The sequence below is a fragment of the Phoca vitulina genome, unplaced genomic scaffold (assembly GCF_004348235.1).
Source record: "Phoca vitulina isolate PV1807 unplaced genomic scaffold, GSC_HSeal_1.0 scaffold83, whole genome shotgun sequence".
Lineage (NCBI taxonomy): Eukaryota > Metazoa > Chordata > Mammalia > Carnivora > Phocidae > Phoca > Phoca vitulina.
This window is the reverse complement of record NW_022589786.1, coordinates 4,091,668-4,112,979: the sequence shown is the minus strand read 5'-3', so window position 1 is coordinate 4,112,979 and position 21,312 is coordinate 4,091,668. Positions and strand designations below refer to the sequence as shown.

The 21,312-nt window shown below is 51.0% G+C and overlaps 1 protein-coding gene across 1 annotated transcript in view; it reads left to right on the top strand.

The window, feature by feature from the left end:
- Positions 1-242: 242 nt before the first annotated feature.
- Positions 243-21,312, top strand: part of CCDC69 (coiled-coil domain containing 69) — a 35,551-nt gene continuing 14,481 nt past the window's right edge. The window contains exons 1-5 of the mRNA XM_032395305.1: positions 243-253; positions 614-815; positions 16,364-16,433; positions 18,932-19,038; positions 19,548-19,635. Of these exons, the coding sequence (XP_032251196.1) occupies positions 243-253; positions 614-815; positions 16,364-16,433; positions 18,932-19,038; positions 19,548-19,635 (478 nt within the window). The remainder of the gene's footprint in view (positions 254-613; positions 816-16,363; positions 16,434-18,931; positions 19,039-19,547; positions 19,636-21,312) is intronic.

Here is a 21,312-nt window from a genome sequence, read left to right as displayed (position 1 = left end):
GTCCCTTACTCCTACTGCATCTGCTGGTCTGCTTCACGAGGTGTTGTAATGGGTAACATCTATCCAAGATGGACAGAGTGTTACAGATGCTTGTGAGCTGGGAAGAACTATTGACCCAGAAGTGAAGAGGCATTACAATTAAACTAAATAAGTATCATTATGTATTTGTAGGGAAGTGGTTCAAAGCTTAGGTTCAGGAGTTAGAAGTGGAATTTATTTGGGCTCTGGTACTCACTAGCAACATGAGCTTAAGGCAAGTCACGTCTCTGAGCCTCATTTTCCTAACCTGTAATGTGGAAGGAATAATACCTTTGTTGCAAGGAGATGGAAAAAAAATAAAGTAATATGTACAATGTAGCCGACACAGAAACAGCTCTCAAGAAATGGTAGCTGTTGTATTTTCTAAGTAATTGTTTTAATTTTTTTCCTGGCCTTTTCTCCGCCAAGGGCCCGGAAAAGCATCCGTTGCTCCTAGGGATTTCTTCTGCCCTGGCCCAAGGTTGTTATCATTTACCGAGATTCTGGTCACCTGCCTCGGGCGGCGGCACCGCGAACCCCGCGGGCTTCGCGGAGGCCCTGCTCTTCGGGTATTTACGGCGCGCGGCCGCCCCAGCTCCGGCTCAAGTCTGCGCTTCCAGGTTCAGTTTCAGGGTCTCGCCGGCAGCCCCGGCCGGCGGGCGCGCGGCGATCAGCGGGGCCGCGACGGCTGGGTCCTCCGGGGGGTTCCCCGGAGTTGGGAGGCGGCGTCCGGGAGTCCCCGGAGGAGGATGGGCTGCGGACACAGCAGGCTGAGCTGCTGCAAAGCCCCCAAAAAGGTAAAGGGCTCGGGCGGCGAAGTTTGCCTCGGGAGGGGAGGAGGGTGCGGAACCGCTCCGCCGCAGGGACTCTCGGCGCCGCCGGCCCCCTCCGGTCGTCCCGGGGAGCCGTGTGGAGGACGGCGAGAGGCCGGCGCGGAGGGAGGCGGGGAAAGCTCGGCCGGGCGGCGCTCTTAGCCCCGGCCCCGGGCTGAGCCGCGCGGGGCAGCCGAGTTTACCGACACAGCCCCTGGGCCCGGGAAGCGCGGCTAATTCCGGCGGCCCGAGCGGGGAGCGCTATGGCAGGTGCCCTTTTCCTTCCGTCCGGGGCTGCTCGCTGTGTGGCCACGGACAAATGACTTGACCTCTCTGGGCCTTCCGCTTTTCCCACCGTTCTGAGGCACACAATCTCTGAGGCCGCTACTCGCAGAGTGGTCCACGGATTTACAGCAGCGGCACCACCTGGGACCTGTTTGAAATGCAGAATCTCAGGCAGTGCCCCGGACCTGCTAAAATAGAACCTGCCTTTTAGCGAGATGTCCAGGTAATGACAACAGGCTTTAAAGTTTGAGAAGCGCGGGTCTCGAGCCTCTTCAGGCCCCAAAGCCGGTGCGTGTGGGCTGTCCTGGGGGTAGCTGGGAGGGGCCAAAGAGGGAGGAGATCTACCGCCTGCTGCTGCCCTTCCTTTCCTTCCTGTCCCTCCCCCGAGGGGCCTCGGAGCTGGGTTAGGGCCCAGGAGACTCTACTCGGGTTTCTGACAGTGGGACCAGGTGCCCCTTGGGTTCTGACCAGCACAGAAGGTCAGAGCCTGGAGCCAGAGGACAACTTCCTTCGGGGGGACGACCGAGGCGCAGAGGGGGAAAGAAGGACCCTCAAGTTCTAAACCTTCTTCCTACTACTCCCTGCTTTTCAGCCAGGTGGGAGGAGGTGGTCCCATAAACTTGATGAGCAGTCCTCCGGAGACCCTGAGAGGCCCCACACTGCAACCAAATGTCGTTATTTTTCATAAAACTCCAATCAATCAATCAATCTCTCTCTCTCTCTCTCTCTCTCTCTCTCTCTCCCCCTCCTGCTTTACTGGGGCCAAGGCAAGCTTTCCCTGCCCTGTGCTAGTTCAGGGAGAGGAGTTTTCACCCTAAGTACAATGCCTCTTACTCCTCCTTTATTCCTAGTTCAAGAAACCTCACCAAGCTCTGACCGGGAAACCCTCCTGTCTTCCCTTACTCCAACAGGGAAACTGAGGCTTGCCTGCAGCCGTGGAAGCCGAGGGCTGGCTGATGGGGATGGTGGGCAGAGAAAGCTGAGCCTGGCTTGAGACCCAGAGTGGAGCCAGCGATAGGTGGACATCAGTCCTGGCTCTGCCGTGAACATGATACATGACCTCAAGCAAGCCCGTACCATTCTCGGGGCCTCAGTTTCTCCCTCTACATGGAGAGGGAGGGAGATGAGCAGGATGACTTCTAAGGGTCTGAGAGTCTGTTTTCTCTGTACCTGTGTCAACGTCTCCATCTGCAAAGTGGGCCAAGAGTGAATTCCATCTAGGCAGGGGCGGAAGGAGACCGAAAGAGGGGCCCTGTTCCAGGCCTGACCCTTCCACAGTGAGCATGGGTTTGCCTCCTTGCCCTTCCAAGAGCCTTACCAGCTGTCCCTGTCTGTCCCTGGCACAGTCTGAACTGGACGATACCCCCTCCACACAAGCTGTGAAGGGCAAGTAAAGCCCGCACAGATGATCCCAGTGGGAAAGGGCCCTGGGTACCACCTGGGCTGATGCGCAGAGCAGAGGGTAAGGCCTGGAGAAGGGAAGGGGCTTGACTGAGGTCACAGAGTAACTTAGAGTGGAACCCCAGTATCCGGCCCCCTAGTCCGGTGCTCTTTGTCTCTGAGCTTCCAGTGGCTTCTTATTGATTCCAAAGCCCTTTGGCATTAAAGCCTTCATTCCGTTGCCTCAGGGCAGTCCGGCATGTCTTCCTGCCCCAGAAATGCCAGGCCCCTGCCCCCATGTGGCAGGATCCATAAGCCAGTTCATTTAAAGTTCACGCCTGTTTCCATCTCCCCAGGCTGTGCTCCTGCCCAGTTTCTCATCCAGATGCCAAACCCTGGAAGGCCTGAGCTCCCAAGGCCATCCCACCAGCTGTCAGTCCCCCGGGGGACACAGGGCTGTAAGGATGGGATGTACAAAAATGAGCTCACACCACAGAAGGGTTAGGTCATGGCAACAATGACTCACCCTGAAGGGCAGTTTACAGAGAGCTTTCACGTCCCGCGGGCCTTACAAAAGCCCTGGAAGCTCGGCTGAGCTGCCAAATCTTTGCCACTCCACAGGTGAGGCCACGGAGGTTCAGGGAGGAGTGATGTGTTCAAAGTCATGGAGCCAGGTGACGACAAAGTTGTTCACCTGAGCCTGTTTTCTGCACCCCCCATCTGGTGCTCATAGCCCCCTACAGAGCAGGTGCTGAGGAACTGTTTGCGTGAACAAATGGGGGCCCGACAGCCAGGCTAGGGGTTAGCCCGGAGCAGCAGTACCTCACCCAGCCTCAAGAGAGACAGGAAGACTCCTTGGATGGGGGAAGATGGGGGTGGGGATGCCCTGACTGAACGTTGACGGTTTGGTAGGAGTTACAGTCGAGGCAGAGAGAAGAGCCTGAGTGAGGCTGAGCCAGAGAAAGTGCAGGATGACGGGGCTCACTGTGGAAAGTGGAGGTGGCAGGCAGCAAGGAATGAGCCCGGAGCTTTTAGCGGGGACTACCCTGGCTAGGGACAGAGGCTTGACTGCTAGGACCTCTCCGTCCTTCCAAGTTCAAGGATTAGAGGCTTTGCTGAGTTCTGTAGTCTCCTGTGCCTGGTGGCCTTAGCCAGGACACCCAACCTGAGGCTAAGTCACTGCCTTATTGGGATGAGTTGAAATCCTGATGGATGCTTGAGTGGGGATCCCTGGCAGGTGGGTGCTCAGGAGCCATCTGCACTGTCTGGTCCTTCCTAAACCCGTCTTGACTGAGACCATGGGTGCTGTGGTCATGTCCCCGGGAGGACTTGGGAGGAGGATGGACAGAGAGGGGAGGGGCCAAGGAAACAAATTTGCCAGGGACTTGCCTGTAGGAGTGACAGGGGAGTCCAGAGGCCCCCCGGGCAGGGGTGGGGAGGGGCACCTAGTGCCTCATGGCCAACCCCCTGTGTGTGTGCCTGGTATGAGGTCCGACCTCCCCAGCCCCCAGGACTTTGGCTCTGGCCACGGCACCGCAGCGCCGAGCGGAGAGTCAGAGAACCCACTCAGTGCTGCTCCCACAGCTGGGCCTCGGGCAACGGGTTCTCAATGGGTCCGGCTTTCAGGAGCCCTTCATGAGCACTTCCAGGTAGCAGGCCCGGTGAGAGAGGGGGACGGATGCAGAAGTGAATGACCCGGAAGAGCCCGGCGTAGGCATACAGAATCCTGAAACAAACCATGGAATCCGAGCGTGTGGGCTTTAGAGCTGGGCTCATGCGTTCATTTCCTCACTGGGCACAGCGGGCGGGGTGCTAGGTCCTGCTTCAGTCCTGGCTCCATCGCACTCCGTTAAGTGGCTGTGGAAAGGACTTGGCTTCTCCATGCTTCAGTTTCCTCATCTGTGAGATAGGTGTGAGATTCGCTCCTGGGTCATAGGGTTGTTCTAAAGATTAGTTGAAAGAAGGCATGCAGCAGAGCCCCTGAGACACTGACTGGCAAGTGGCATGCCTTTGATAAGAGGTGATGTGGGTAATGCCAGGGAGACATAATTATACCTCACGGACATCACTGCCTGGATTGTACCGGGGTGTGGGAGACAGGGGGACATTAATGTCCTCGGAAGGCTGTTGGGGTTGGGGACATGAAGCCTGGAGCCTGGCTGTTGCCTTTGAACCTCTGAAGCGTTGCCAAGGGGACGTGGGGAGCAGCCTTGTTCTCTGTTGTTCCAGAAGGCAGAATTGTGGCCGGTGAGGGGAAGCTAAAGGAAGCCAGATTCTACTTCTCGTGAGGAAGAGAGGTAGCAAGTTCCCCATCTCTGGAGGAGTTCAAACAGAGGGCAGGTGACATTGTGGCAAGACTAGAAGAGGGGATGTGAGCCTAGGACTAGTAAGTGTTTAGGATTCCGCTTAAGAAATCTAATTTTGATTATTATAATGTTTGAGGCAAAATTTCAGAACTTGGAAAAATATAAAGAAGTTTAAAAATCACCATTAAGACTTAGTGTCTGTGCACATTTCACTGTCCTTCTATTTTTCCTATATATATAATATACATGAGGGTGACTATTTTTACACGACTGGGACTATATTTTAAAGTGGTTATATTCTAGTTAATATTTTGCTGGAGGCATTCCTGTTACATAGTCCATGGAAACATGATTTTTAATGGCCACCTAATATTCTGTGGCTTATGTAACCAGTTTGGACACTTGGTTGTTTGCATTCCCCACTCTTACCCTCATTCTTCATGAGCATCCTCGCATGTTCATCCTAATGGGTGAGGGAGGGGTGGCTCTGAGCTCAGAGGGGAGAGGAGGGGCTGAGAGAAGGCCTCTCCTGAGAGAGCTGGCCTCTTGGCTGGGTTTTGAAGGTTGGTGGGGTGGGGCTAGACAGTTGTGTTGGGGTGAGTGGTATATAGGAAAGTCCGGGCTCCTGACACCTCGTCAATAGGAACAAGGCAAATCTGACCTTTTAGCTTGGTTTGCTGAGGGTGGGATGGTTAAGGAACCTGAGAGGACTTTCCTGGGCCCTGAGCCCTCTGCCCCAAGCATCATGGAGACATTGGTGTGTATGGAGCCTCTGAGCTGGTGGTTTTTGCCCAACCCATAAAATCACCACAGCTAAAGCCAATATAGGCTTCCATATGCATGCACTCTGAAAATCTTGGGAGGTCGAAAGCCAGATTTCTATTTTATAAAAGGACATCTGTACCCAGTGACCTAAGACGTTAGAAAACCTTCTGATAATCCTCGCCTTAGAGACGCAATCTTTGGCAACACGTTTTCTGCACATGTATGTGGTTTTAATTCTGTTCTTTTCCTTTGTAGTCGAATTCCCAGGTGGCTAATGTAGGTCCCCCAAGGGCAGGATGTGTCCCCAGCCACCTAAAGACTTCCATCTTTGCCTCAATTCGGTATTGAGTCTGGGGCCCATGCTTCATTTTTTTTTTTATTGTAAAGAGGGCAGAAAAGATAAAACCTCAAATTAGTTGCCCAGAAGCAGGCTGCTATGCAAGTCAAGATGGTGACGGTCCTGGGGGGGGAGGGGGGGGAGCACTGCCACCTGACCTCTCAGTGGTCACAGATCAGCTAGTAAACCACAGCCTGAAATCTGCCTGGAAAGGGGGTTCTAAAGGGTCTTAGTATAACATTCATGAACATTCATGTTCAAAAAAGAAACCTGGAAAATGTAGGGACACCCCCCCCCCCAGTAAAAGGGAGAGCCTGATGGCTGGCCCGAGTTCTGGCTCTGACATCTTGCGGCACTTGGGTTCCCACCTTTGTCCCCTCAGTGTCCTCCACCCTCAGAGCCCTGTGAGCCCTGCTGGATGACCAGGGAGAGCAGGACCCGTAGGCGGGGGAGGAGGAACTCCTGTGAGCCCGCCGTGGGCAGAGAGTAGGAGCAAGAGGAAAAAAAAAATCCATCCATCTTTAGCATGTGTAGATCTAAATCTGTCCATTACCTGAAGACAGGTCATCCTGTTTCTCTTGCCAGGTGAATTTTAATCCCTAAAAATCATTTATCTTGTCACTTTATTTTCAAACCTGAATCTTCCAGAACATCTAGGCCAAACACCTTACAATACATAAAACATCCATCCCACGTCCATGCTTTCCCCCAGGTAAGTGATGTACAACCTGACCTAATTCCACTTCTCCCTCTCCCCCAGTGGTGGAGTTCTTCTTTCACCAAGTATACGAGGAACCTCGTAGACCTCCTTGCCATTTCTCCACAGCTCCATACAACCCTACCCACTGCCCATTCCTTAAGTATGTAGCCCTGACATTAGATTAGGAAAGTTATCTGTACCGGGGTGAACAGTGAGCACCCCCCCCCAAAACTCAGGTACACCCAGAACCTATGAATGTGACCTTATTTGAAATAGGTTTTTTGGAGATAGAATCCAGTTAAGATGAGGTCCTACTGGATTAGGGTGGGCCTTATTCCAATGACTGTTGTCCTCATAAGAACAGGAAAATTTGGACAGAGAGAAGGCTATGGGATAGCAGAAGCAGAGATCGGAGGGCTGCAGAAACACAAGCCAAGAAACACCAAGGATTGTGGCACCCACCAGAAGCTAGGAGAGAGGGATCGAACAGATTCTCCCAGAACCTCCAGAAGGAACCAACTCTCCCGACACCTTGATTTTGGACTTCTAGCCTCCAGAACTGTGAGAGAATAAATTTGTTTTAGGGTTCCAACTCTGTGGTAATTTAGAGCAGCCCTGGGAAACTTCTATATCTTCAGGTTAATGACCCCCGCTCTCACCCTCCACCATCGATCAAGGTGGGCAGCCAAAACCCAAAGCCTCCCATTTGGACCCTTGGCTCCCCGGAAGAGTAGGGAGAGTGGCAGGCAATGAGGTGCTTGGACAAGGCCCAGAGGCTTTCGGCCACCAGCCGCAGCATCCGTGGAAGAAAGCACCGCCCTGGGAGTCAACTGTGGTCTGACTCCTGCCTCTTCCCCTAACTTGCTGGGGGTCTGAGCCAGGAGGTTTTCTCCCTAGGCCTGGACGTCCCCATCTGTAAAATGACTGCCTTGGCTGCTTGTAGGTTTCAAGAGAGGTATTTCTTCTTCTTGTTAATGTCTTTGCACACAAAGAAAACTTGACTACATCACTGTTTAAAAAATTCTAAGAATTCGGGTAACACTAAAGCTCCCCCTCCTCGGCTACAGGAATCTTAGTCCTTTCTCTAGAAATGACAAGTGCCATCAGTCGGTGCTATTCTAGGTACTTTTCTCTGTTCTTTTGTGTGCATTGATGTACCAAGGAAAATAGTTTATTTTGCATACTGGTATTCTACCAAATGCCTTCCCAACTCTGTATGTAAAATGTACTTCATTGTTTAGACTTATGAGTGACCTTGCGTGGTGTTATGTACCTTAGTGTATCAAGCCAGTCCCCACCACAGACATGAGGCTGGTTTCCAGTGTTTCCCTCTTACAAGCAACTCTGCCCTGAGCACCCTGGGGAGGTGCTGCTGTCCTCGCGAGTGGGTGTCTCTCTGCTAGCAGGGCAATTGCGGGGTGGTGGGGCACGCTGCCTATAACCTGGGGGTTCGGGTAGCCACTGACTCCCTGTCACCCTCTGCTCCAGGCATGTCCTCCCCATAGGGGCTGCTCGAGAACAGAGGGTGGTGTGAAGGGCTCAGGACACCTACCCGGGCCCTCCTGAGCAAGGGCGCCTCTTTTCTTGTCCTCTGGAGAAGCTCTCTTCATGCAGGGGTTGACAGCCGTGTGTAGATCGCCTGTCCTGCTCCGCCCGAGCACACGAGTGTGACAGGATTGATACAGGATGGTGGGGGCACGATGACCTCACCCTGCCCCTTCTACATCCGAAGCATGTCAACACTAGAAAGACTCTGATGTATCCCATTGCCCAACTCCATGCCATAGAGAAGAGAAAACAGAAGCCCAGAGAGGGCTGGGTGCTTTCCCAAGGTCACACAGCAAATGGCAAGCTGGGATTTCGACTCTAGACCCCCATGTGGGAGTTTGCCATTGTGTTGGGGAGACCGGTGGATGTCTGGCATATTATCTGTGCCCTCAGCATGTCTCTTCCTCTGCCCCGGATGCTGCTATCATTTCCTGTCCCACTCCTTCAGGGTCCCAGGCTGACCCGAATGCCAGAGGTGGTGCTGAGTGCTTTTGCCAGCTCCAAGCCCTCGGAAGAGACTAGAACTGGCAGACATCCTGGGAAGCTGGTGGGGGACAGGAAAACGTGGGCTCTGGGGAGAAGGACAAGGAATATTGCATATCGGAAAGCCTTTCTCTAGGCCTCAGCCTCTCCATCTGTGCACGAGGCTGGGCCCGGTGCTTCAGGGCCCCCCAACAGTCTGCCATGGCCCGGCTCAGTAGGCGCTGAAGAGGGAAGTGGTTCTGTCCTCCTCTAAGATCTCATTCCTCAGTCGATCAGATAGAAGCGCTAGAGACCACATCCGCCCCTGAGTAGGGTGCGTTGGGGGCATCACAGGTGTTCTGAGAATGGGCGGTGCCCCCAGCACAGCCGAGTGGTGCAGGCTGGCCCTCCCACCGTTAGGCCACCCTGATCTCATAGCCACGCTCATCCATCCCGGGCAGGCAGTGGGCGATGCTGACGCCACACTCTGTAGTGTGAATGAGATGAACTAAATCTTCATCTCATGTGAAAATGAAATCAGATTCAGGCATTACTTTGCCAAAATACTTCTGTCCATCCATCTTAGAGATAGGGAAGCTGAGACCTGTGTTTATGGGGATCTTCCATCGGAGCCTCTGTGATTTGCGTGTGAACGCTAATATTTCTCAACAGCCCTGAATATTTACGCCCTGCCTTTCCTCTGCCTTCTGGAGGGGGCCCTTTGGGCCTCCACCCCCACCTCCTTCCTGCCTCTACCCTCAGCCAATAGGCTCTGCCTGTGGTTGTTAAGATTCTGAAACTACTGGTGCGGGGCCCCACCCACGCTGAGTCCAGATGCCGGAAAGGCAGCTCTGATATTGCAGAGGGCTGTGACCTGAGTCCCGTGAGGCCCAGAATCATCTGTCCCCTAAACTTCGGCTACTGGGATCAATCTGGTGTATGCATAAAGGAAAGGAAATGGAAGGGCCTCCAGGCTCCACCTTGAATCTGGATTCTCGTGAGGGCACTTGTTCCCCTGCTTTGTGGCCTCTGACAAGTATTGTCCATCCCACCTCTGGGCTTCAGTTTCTCCATCTAGAAATAGGAGATGGGGATTGGAATAAACTGTCTCCAGGGGCCCTTCCAGCCCTGCCTGCTGGATCCCAGGAAGCATCCCTCAGCCAGAATGGGAGTGATAGAACTCTGTGGCCAAGGGAAGCCAGGGGACAGGAAAGGAGCTAGGGAACTCCTGAGGGTCCTTTGATTACTGAATTCTCTAAGCGAAGCAGGAATAATGACATAGATGATACCACTCAATCAGCAATACACAAAGCCCAAAGGCCCATGGAAAGCGTGGAGCGATGGTTCTTCCGGCGAGGTGAGACCAAGTGTGGTCAGGAAAGGCTGAGCCATCCTCAGGGCTGCTCTTGGCTTCCATCCTAACAAGGGCACCAACATAAGGAATAACCGAGCAGCTTCCATCTGAGCTGCTTCTGCCTTACTCACCCTTGCCTGGTGCAGCTCACAATTTGAGGGAAATTGAGGATTCTGCCCCAAAGGCTTCAGTACAGGACTATGGAAATTCACCCCAAAGTACTACAACCTGGAGAATACTCAACAGAGCCCTCCGAGGCCGTGTTCATGCTGGTGGCTTTCACTCTCCACCTGCACTTTAGGCTTACCAGAGGTCTTTACTTGTTCAACATCAAGGATACTTTATAGAATTATAGACTGTTGGAGTTGAAGGTCCTCTGTGATCACTCCGTCCAACCTGCAGAATGAAGTTTGCCTCTTCTTGCCTGCTACCAGTGATGGAGATCTCACTACCACCACCAAACCCCCACCTCTAGTCAGGCAGCTTATCTCTGTCTGGGACAGTTCTGAAATTCTTCATGTTGAACTGAAACTTCTTGAAACTTCTAGCCCTTAGCCACTAGCCTGCCCTCCAAGGCTGTGGACCGCACAGCTTCTGCGTCATGACAGTCCCGCAGAGATCTGAAGGCAGTGGCCAGGTTTTCTTGCCTGTTCTTGAGACTGACCAACTGTTGTTAGCAGTACCTCCTATAATTTGGTTTGGGGCCTCCTTCCACATGTTGTCAGCTCCCTTTGGATGCCTTCCAGTTTGTCAATTTACCCTTCAAAATGCAAGCATATTCTGGGGGTCTCACTGGACCCGACGTGAGCTCATCTGGCTCCTCCACAGCTCTGGCCGCTGTCCTCCCACGTTACCCGGACTCCGCGCCTGTATTTGGCAGCCGCATCCTGCTGCAGACCAGGTTTGCTCCAGGTTGAACCCAAAGCGGGGCTCTGGTCTGCTTGACAACAAGGAGCTGGGCCCCAGAACTGTGTGTGTTACCAAGATACAAGGGCCCTGTTTCCAGCCTCCATAGTGGAAGGGCTGTCCTGGAATCAGAAGAACTGAATGGAACCCCTGTTCCAACCCTGACGCGTGGCAGATAAAGAAACAGGTCCAGCGCGGGCAAGGGACTCGCCTCAAGTCTCATAGGAAAGCTGGAATCCGGGTCTCTGGGTGTCTCCCCCAGTCCTGGGTTCTCCTGTCCTATGCTGTCAGCTACCCCCCTCACTCTCTTCTCCCAGTTTCTGTCGACTCAGGAAACCCCACTGACCCCGCTCCCCCTCTTCCAGAGCTCAATCCGGATGCCCCACCCCAGCCCTGGGCCTCCCCACTCTGCTTTTGGAAGGGGAAATTCTTATGTCCCCCTCCCAGCTCCTGTCCTCTCCCACTGCGGGGTGAACTCTGCTCCGTAGCCTCTGAGGAGGGAGCTGCCTGAGCCCCAACCTGGGGATTTTCCATGTCGTAGTTGCTTATCAATTCCTACTCAGCTCTGGGCTATGTGTCCTCAGGCTCTTGTGAGCAACAGAGCTGCCTGCATAGATCGGCAGATTGGGGCTTCCCGGCACATCTACCACCCTCGGATTCTGTGGGTCTAGAACTGGGCCCGGGGGCTGTGTTAAGCAAGCATTCCAGGTGCTTCTAATAATACAGGAGACCCAGAGACCACACTCCTAGAAATAGTGTTCTGGGCATCATAACAGATGCTGGGACAAATTCAAAGCGGGTTTCAAACATGGTCCCTGTCATCAAGGAGCCCCTTGGCCTAGCTGGAAAAGCACAGGTAACCAGGTAGGTCCTCACATGGGTGTCCGAACAGGCACCCAGGCACAGAGCTGCCAGGGACTAACTCAGCGCTGGGGAGGGACAGAGGAGAAACGGGACGTGAGCTCAGCCTGGAAGCCTGAGGAACTGTGGAGGGTGCGTCATGCTGGGATGAGTATGGTCTCGAACACAGGGATGCGCCTACTGGGGCCAGGAGTACAATAGGCTTGTTTGGTTTGGGCCCAGCAAATTTGCCAATTTTTTTTTAAAAGTGATACTATTCCGTGTTGGCAAGGTTGCCGTGAAACTGACCTTCTCGTGCACCAACAGTGGGTGTGTTCATTGGTAGAACCTTTCTGGAGGGCAGAATCAGTAGTTTCAGATGTGTAAAAATACGTATAAATCAGTAAGTGATCAGTGAAAGCATAATTTGGAAATTAAGAAATGGAAATAATTGAAGTATTCATGCAGATTATTTAATGATTGAATTCATTCACAAGGATGTAATATTTGAGTCATTAAAATAACATATCTACAGAATATTTAATGCCATGTAGTAAGAGCTCATAATGTATTTGAAAAAATAAAACATAAGGAAGTATATGTAATGTTCCAATTATGAATAAATAGATCTATTATTACTACTACTGTAATTGGAGGAAGATGTTTACAAATATTTATTAAGGAAACAGGGAGGAAGAGGAGGATCCTCGCCTGAGGACAGACTGTGATAAGTCTTTTTTTTCCTCAGTTTATTTATTTATTTATTTGACAGAGAGAGAGCACAAGCCCGGGGAGTGGAAGGGAGAGGGAGAAGCAGACTCCCTGCGGAGCAAGGAGCCCGATTCGGGGCTCAATCTCAGGACCCTGGGACCATGACCGAGCCGAAGGCAGACGCTTAACCAACTGAGCCACCCAGGCGCCCCGTGCTAAGTTTTGAATGTCACGGGAAGCCGTAGTCCTGGGAGTGGTTTTGTCAGGATCTGGGGACTCAACCGCAGGGTCCCATCCTGTCTGTGGTCTGGAAGCTGTTAGTGGAGGAAAGTTTTTCACCTTTCTGTGGTGGTTGTTTAGCAGAAGACAGTTTTTCATGAGCTTTATGATCTTACTTCAGGCCAGTCTGAGGGAGATCTACCAAAGCACTGTAGGGCCTTTGTTCTTGCCCTGCTTTTCAAACAGAAAGTAATAAACTCAGGCAATGTTTGAGCTCTCAGAATATGCCAGACATTATAGGTGCATTATCCCATCTAATCCTTAAAACAATCTCATGAGGAAACCAAGGCTTGGAGAGGCCATGCATTCACACAGTGTTAGATTTAGGATTTGAATCCTGGTATGGGTAATTCTAGAATCCCAGAGTTCTTTTTTTTTCTTTTTTAAGTTTTTATTTATTTATTTATTTTAGAGCTAGAGATGGGGGGTAGGGGCAGAGGGAGAGAAGCAGTCTCCGTACTGAGCCCAGAGCCTGACGTGGGGCTCAATCCCACAACCCCGAGATCATGACCTGAGCCGAAACCAAGAGCTGGACGCTTAACCGACTGAGCCACCCGGGCACTCCTAGAATCCCGACGTTCTTAACCCCACTGCTCCAGTCTCTAATGTGCTGAGACCTGGTTCTAATGTTGAGTCTGCCATCAAGGCGCAGTGTCACCGTGTCTTACCGCCCTGGGTTTCCTCGCTGTAATAACCCTGCCTATCAGTGCTACTGAGAGGAGCTGAGGTCAGAGGCTCAGAGCTGGAAGACCACGGGGGTCCACTAAGCCCTTCTTGACTCTACTCGGCAAAGGAGGGAACAGGAGCCCAGAGGAGGGGAGAGATTTGTCCAGCTTTGTAGGAGAGCCGGGACTGGAATCCAGGAATTCTCAGTCCCACGAAAGCATCCCCGGATTAGCATAACCAGTGGTGGCGACGGGGATGAGACAACCACTGATCTCCGTCCTTCTGACAGCCCAGGGTAGAGACGCTGGCTCCTGTCACTTCCCCAGATTCTTGCTTGGACAGCTTCCCTGACATGTGCCTGGGTCGGGCATCCCCTCTGCCCTGGGCGGGGAGAGCCGAGTCTTCCCAGGGTGGAAGGAGAACTCAGTTGTCAGGCATGCCCAGCCACTGAGGGCCGGGGGGAGGCGCCATGTCTTGTTCCATTTGCCAGGGGCTCACGCTGCAGCGGGCTCTGTGCCGGGCACTGGGGGGCAGGAGCAGAAGGTTGTAGAAGCCTTCCCTTGACTTACCTTCCTTCCCCAGCCAGAAGTATGCTTTCCAGCAGCATTTCAATCATTCTTGAGTCAGGAAATTGTTAATAATTTTATGCAATAATGTACTTTTAAAAATCTGTGACTATAGTAAAAAGTACAGTTAATTGAACATTTTCATAGCCTTTCCACAGGCTGACTTATTTTTTTAAGTGTCTCTCTCTTTTTTCTTTTTTTTTAGAGAGGGAGAGAGGGAGGAAGGGCAGAGGGAGAGAGAGAGAATCTTAAGCAGGCTTCACACCCAGCGTGGACCCCTGAGAATGCAGAGCCCAACATGGGACTCTTATCTCATAACCCTGAGATCGTGACCTGAGCTGAAATCAAGAGTCGGGTTCTTAACTGACTGAGCCACCCAGACGCCCCTTTTAAGGTTTCTTAAAATGCGATCTAGAATTTTTTTTTCCATTTTTTTAAGAGCATCTTTTTTTTTAAAGGGATAGTTGACATATAAACATTATATTAGTTTCAGGTCTACAACAATGATTAGATATTTGCATGTATTGTGAAATGATCACCACAATACGTCTAGTTAACATCCAAGAACATCTTGGGGTACCTGGGTGGCTCAGTTGGTTGAGTGTCCGCCTTCGGCTCACTCATGGTCCTGGGGTTCTAGGATCAAGCCCCAAATAGGGCTCCCTGCTTGGCGGGGAGTCGCTTCTCCCTCTGTCTCTTCCCTCTGCTCAAATAAATGAATAAAATCTTTAAAAAGAAAAAAAAAAAGTGATGTTATTATAAAAAAAAAAAAAAGACATCCAAGAACATCTTAAAAAGTTACAGGATGGCTTAATTTATTTTTTCTACCCCAGATTCTGGTCCAGTGGCTAGTGCCAGGCCTTGGCTGACTTTCCACCTATCTGGGGTGAAATGAGAAAATTAAAGGTGTAAGTGTGTGTATAACATTGAGTAAGGATGTCAGTTCCCCTTTCCTGGAAGAAGTGTCTTGAGCTTTCCTTACTATATTTTGGAAGATTATAATATCCTCTATTTTATGAAATGATAGTGTTAGTCTGCAGATAATGTTTTTCAGCATCCTTGCTTGTCAACCCATATCAACTCTCCTATTAAAAAATATTATTTACGGAACTTGAAAATCTGGGAGCCACTGACACTGCTTCAGGATTCAGCCCTTTGGCGTCTCTTGCCTCCTTTAATCAGATTCAACCAATACTGGCCAAATATGGCTCAAGTCCTTGACTCTGCCAGGTATGCACTAATCTAACTTGATTAGTGAATAATCTGCCTCACTCAGCCTCAGCCTCCTGTTCTGTAACTTGGGGATATTAATATTTCCCAGGATCATTCTAAAGATTAGTTGAGGTAGTGTAGACATGATAGTGCCCAGTACATCCTGAGTACGGTGTCTTACCCCATCTGTCAACGTAAGTACCACTGCCTCCTTATAGTTGGCGAAACACCCCCTCTAACAAAGAATAAGCATGGTAAAACCATGGCTTGGATGACAACGACTTCTTCTTCTTCTCCTTCTCCTTCTCCTTCTTCTTCTTTTTTTAAAGAATTTATTTGAGAGAGAGAGAGGGAGGGAGAAAAGCAGAGAGGAGGGAGAGGGACAAGCAGACTCTGCACTGAGCATGGAGCCCAACACGGGGCTCAATTCCAGGACCCTGAGATCATGACCTGAGCCTAAACCAAGAGTCAGACGCTTAACCAACTGAGCCACCCAGGCACTCCCCTCCCCCCATGGCTTACTTCTTTTTTTTTTTTAATATTTTATTTATTTACTTGAGATAGAGAGTGAGCAAGAGAGCCAGGGCAGGGGAGCAGAGGGAGAGGGAGAAGCAGGCTCCCCGCTGAGCAGGGAGCCCAATGAGGGGCTCGATCCCAGGACCCTGGGATCATGACCTGAGCCGAAGGCAGATGCCTAACCGACTGAGCCACCCAGGCACCCCCATGGCTTGGACTTCTGATGCTTTGCCCCGAATACAGGGAAGGATCAACTTCCTTGGAAGGTGGTAACCATAGGTCCTGAGAGGAAAGGGTAATTGTCTCTGAACTAGAGGTTGGGAAGTTTCAGCTATAACTGGGGTGAGGGTAATAGCAAAAGGTCTGGCCAAGAGCTGGAAGAAGGAAGAGGTGGGCCGGGAGGGCCTCATGGGTGGTGGCACAAACCACAAAAATCTAAGGAGAGGTCGAGTATCAAACCCCCCACTGAGGGTTTCCGTGGCAATGATGAGAAATCCTGCTCTGGGAACCCCTTCCCCACAGACGGAGGGCTGCCTTTGGCTAGTGAGGGAGGGAGCCTAAGTAACTGGATCCAAGGCAAGGTCTGGTATAGCTGGACGTCAGTCCTGTCTTGCCTTTGGAAGGATCCGGCTACAGCATCCATCCTCACATTGACCTCCTACCCTCTACCTTCACCTCATTGTTGTCTCATTTCTTCCAGAGGCGCCAAAAACCAGATCAGCCCCCCAGACCAGAGCCACAGGAACTAGGTCCCCTCAATGGGGACACAGGTGAGTAGCCAGCCCTATAAATGCCCTCCCCACCATCCATGAGGTTTGCTACTTTATCAACAAAGCTGATATTTAATTATCTCATGAGACCTTAAGTAGATTACATTAATAGCAGTATCATGTCTAAAATCAGGGAGGTGATACTCCTGACCTGTACTTGCCTGTTCCTGGCTACTGATGCCACACCTGGAGGGTTGAGTTTATTTCTGGAAAGTACATTTTCAGGAGAATCCAGAAAAATTGGAGGGAGTACAGTAGAGACAGATCAGGCTGGTGAGAAATCTGGAAACCCAGTCCTGTAAGGAGCAGTTAAAGAAGCAGAGGTTGTTCTACCTGGAAAGAAGATGTTGCAATAAAACAACAGTTCTCTCCAAGTGTCTGAAGTACCCTCATAGAGAAGAAAGATAAGCCTTGTTCAGTGTGACCCAGAGGTCCGTACAAGGGCCTCAAGGTGGCAGAAACAGGCAGGCAGAATTCAGTTCAACCTCAAAGGATTTTTTGTGTGATTGTTGGTTTAAAACCACCAGAGCTACCTAGTAATGAAATGAGCGCTCTCTCGGAAAGTGTTCAGTTACAGACTGGAGACTGGCAGGGCCATTGTAGACGAAGTTTAAGTACCAGATAAGCAATTGGATCAGAATTCAGAGGCTCTGTAATCTGCCTGTGCACAAGAATTACCTGGGGGAACTTCAAAGATACACATTCTGGGCCCCACCGCATACCAACTCGACAAGAGTCTCTGGGAGTGGGGCTGAAGACTCTGTCCTGGTAGTGATGATCTGTCTTTGTTATAAGCTTCTCCCTGGCAGGCGCCAGTCCGGGTACTGGTCTTGTGGACCAACGTTTGGGACCCTGAGCCAAATGGTTTGTGAGAGTCTGGGGTTCTCTGAACTTGACCCCTGTGGTTCCCCAGGACCCAGGGCACTGACTCGCTCCCCCCAGCCCCCATCCTGACAGGCAGCCCAGGGCCAGCTTCCTGGCTAGCAGCCCCACTCCTCACCTTTCTCCTCATGCCCTTTGCCAACCCTGTCTATGGCACTCTGTAATAATAATACTAACATCAGTAATAATGCCAACTGGACCAGTAATGCCAACCCCTCTAATGCTTGTCAGGAGCAACGATGACTCTAGAGAGCATTCAGTCAACAATAAGGCACATTTATTGAGCTATCTCTAAGTGCCTGGCACGACACTTCCTGCTCTGTGTGCGTCAGCAGGCAGAGTAAGGTGATAGGAGGGCTTGCCGTGGGATCACACTGTGCAGGTTCACCGCCCCTCCCCCGACTGTGAGCCGCGTGATCCCGGGCCAGTTGCGTCACTTCTCTGTCCCTCAGTTTCCTCATCTGTGAAATGGGGTTAAACATAGTACCCACCACAGTGGGTTGTTGTGAGGACTGCGTATTCCCTGTGAGGCACCTGGGACAGGGCTGGCATGCTCCTGGGCACGGTAAGCTCTCAGCACTCTTTACCTTGCTGGTATTATTTCTGTTGCCATCGTTTCCTGATTTAATCATCTCCACAGCCCTGTGAGCTAGGTATTATTATCCCGATTTCCCACACTGGGTAACTGAGGCACAGAGAGGGCGGGTCGTGCCTCAGGGCACACCCAGAGCCTGTTGGACTCACAGGGGCATTGGCAGGGCCTGTTGTGGAGTCTCCCTAAGCAAGGGCTAGACTTCCTGTTTGCATCTCCTTCCCACTCACAGCAGCCCCTCTGCCTCCAGCTGGGGGGGGGGGGCGATGCTAAGGTCAGGGGTCACACACCCAGCCCCTCACAGGCCCCAGCAGGTAGAGCAGGTGCCTGTGGCCGACGGCAGAGCCACGTCCTAGACGAAGCGGGAGACAGCTGTGCCTCGGCTTCAGCTCCTGGCTGGCACAAAGGTACACGCTACCAGTTCTTTGGCTTCTTGAAGAAAAGTTGGAAATCTGTGTATGAAGTAAAGGTTGCCCAGCAACTATTAAATCTCAGCAAATTCTTTTTACCTTATTATTTTTTTAAGATTTTATTTATTTATTTGACAGACAGAGACACAGCGAGAGAGGGAACACAAGCAGGGGGAGTGGGAGAGGGAGAAGCAGGCTTCCCGCTGAACAGGGAGCCCGATGCGGGGCTCGATCCCAGGACCCCGGGATCATGACCTGAGCCGAAGGCAGACGCTTAACGACTGAGCCACCCAGGCGCCCCCCCCCCTTTTTTTTCTTACTTTAGATATCAGTTAGAGCAAATAACACCATTATGGGCTGAGTCCGTCCTGTGAGTTACCAGCTCTGCTGTAGACCGTAGGGGGCAGAATGAGACCCCTGGCTTCCGCACTAAGGAGGGTCTCCAAAGCCGGAGAGATGTGAGTGACTGCTGCTGGAGGTTGATCTCCCAACTGAAACCATTCTTGTGGTGGAGACTGGAGTTCTCACCCCTTAGCCCTGGCCTCCCACATCCTCTCCGCCAGGCCCTGGCCTCACTTCTGCTCTGTGTGAATTTTTTGCTTCCTCGCGTGTAGCCACAGCTGTCCAGCTCCGTGCATCTGAGGAGGCTGAGCAGTGCCAGAAGGAGATAACCAGAATTCTCCAGCAACACAAAGAGGACAGGAAGAAATGGGCACAACAGGTAAGTCCAGGTGACACCCGGCCCTTCTCTCTTCCTCCTGCATAGCTAACCTTGCTCAATGCCAGAACGAGGATCACCTTTGGATTTAGGTGTTCTAAGTATCTCTTACTCCTTTACCAAGAAGGAAGTCCTTTATCTTTTGAATAAATAGTTGTAATTGCTTGCATATAATTCATTATATTCATTGTATGCAGTGAAAGATCAGGAAACACTAACACAGTAGAAAGACTTCCTTCCTGGAGCGGGCGTCAGGATTAGAAGACTCCTACATCCCTTTCTCCTAGACAATTCTCTGGGAGCCCCCTTCTAAGATCTAAAGAAGGCAGGGTCAGCCACACCTGCTGGGTCTTGGAGGTCTTGTGCCCGCTGAGCTCGGGTCGTTCCCGTCCCACAGACAATGGGGTGGGACTCTGATCACCAACCTCTACAAAGCTCCAGGGGTTGGTGTGTGAATAAGCAAGGCTGCGCTGAAGCTCACTCTCATGCTGCTGGCCACCTCCCGCCCCCAGGTGGAGAAGGAGAGGGAGCTAGAGCTTCGAGAGAAACTGGATGAACAGCGAAGAGTCCTGGAGGGAGAGCATGAGGAGACCCTGCAAGGTAAGGATGGAGATGCTTCACTAGCAAGGGTGTGGAAGGTTCCTTCTTTTGTCCCCACCTCCTGAGTTCACAGGGGTCTCCCACTGGCCCCCACCTCCTGCCTCTGGCCCCTCCCTCCGACCATTGGCCCCTCCCTCCTATCACTGGCCCCTCCCCCTGCCTCTGGTCCACAAATAGTTGGCTGCTTCAGGGCTGGAGTCTTCAGGGTCCTTGGGACTTGTCCTTTTGGACATGACTTTAAAACTGACACCATGCTTTGGCTAACCTTAATTGAGAGGTTTTTTTTCCCTTTCCATTTTAAAAGGAAGTCACATTCCTTAAAGGAAATTTGAAAACTCTAGACAAATAGGATAATTTTTAAATATCCATACTCCTTCCCTACAACAATGACAGCTCTTAAAATTTATAGTTAGGTTATTTTTTTCAAATAACTTTTTTTCCTTTTATATGTGATATGACCATCATAAAAATTTAGAACCTATGGGTTAAACAAAATGATCTTAGAGCATCGTGGTTAGGACCTCAGGCTCTGCAGCCACAGTCCTGGGGTTTGGATCCCAGCTTCACCTCTTCCTCTTACTGGCTGTGTAACCTTGAAGAATTGGGTTAGCTTCGTTCATAGGGTCTTTGTGAGAATTAAATGATTTAATGTACAGATAGATGGATGGGTAGATAAAATTTAGAACAGTGCCTAATATTTCACAAGATACTTAGCAAACAATTATTAGTACTTATTATTTTCTTATTGAGAAAATTAAAATTGTGTGTAATTCCACCCCGAACTAGTCACTGTTACCCCTTTGACATAGATCCCTTTCTTTTTTTTTTTTTTAAGATTTTATTTATTTGACATAGAGAGAGAGAAATAGCCAGAGAGGGAACACAAGCAGAGGGAGTGGGAGAGGGAGAAGCAGGCTCCCCGCTGAACAGAGAGTCCGATGCGGGGCTTGATCCCAGGACCCTGGGATCATGACCTGAGCTGAAGGCACACGCTTAACCAACGGAGCCACCCAGGGGCCCCTAGAGATCCCTTTCATTCTGTGTGTGTGTGTGTCTACCTGGGATATTCATCTATACACATACACACACAGACTTTGGGGGGAGGAGATAAATTGTTCTCACTTTGAATTCTATTAACATCTTGTCATTAAACTTCTGTAACATAAGTTTTAGTAATTACTCAGCATTCCACTGTCAGCCCTTGTTCATTTAGCTGAGCCCCGTTGGTTAGGCATTTAGGTAATTTCAAACTTTTGCCATTGTTTATAATAGCAATGATACTTACACAGTGAACCCTGTTTTGTAAAATCTTGGCCACATTCATGATTTTATCTTTAGAAACTAGTAGAGTTGGTGTGACAAAGTTTATATACATATTTTTTTATTTTGGTAAAATACACGTAAGACCATTTCCATTAGTGACATTTCGTACATTCAGAGTGCCCTGCATCCATCACCCCATCCCATTCCAGCACACACTCATCACCTTGAGAGTAAGCCCCATCCCCACCAAGCAGTCACTCTGCCCCTCCCCAACCTCCTAGCGCCTGGCAGCCACCAATCCACTCACTGGCCATGGTTTTGTCCATTCTAGACACTCACGAAATGGAATCATGGCATCTGTGACCCCCACGTCTGGCTTCTTCACCCAGCATGAGGTTTGCAGGGCACATCTAT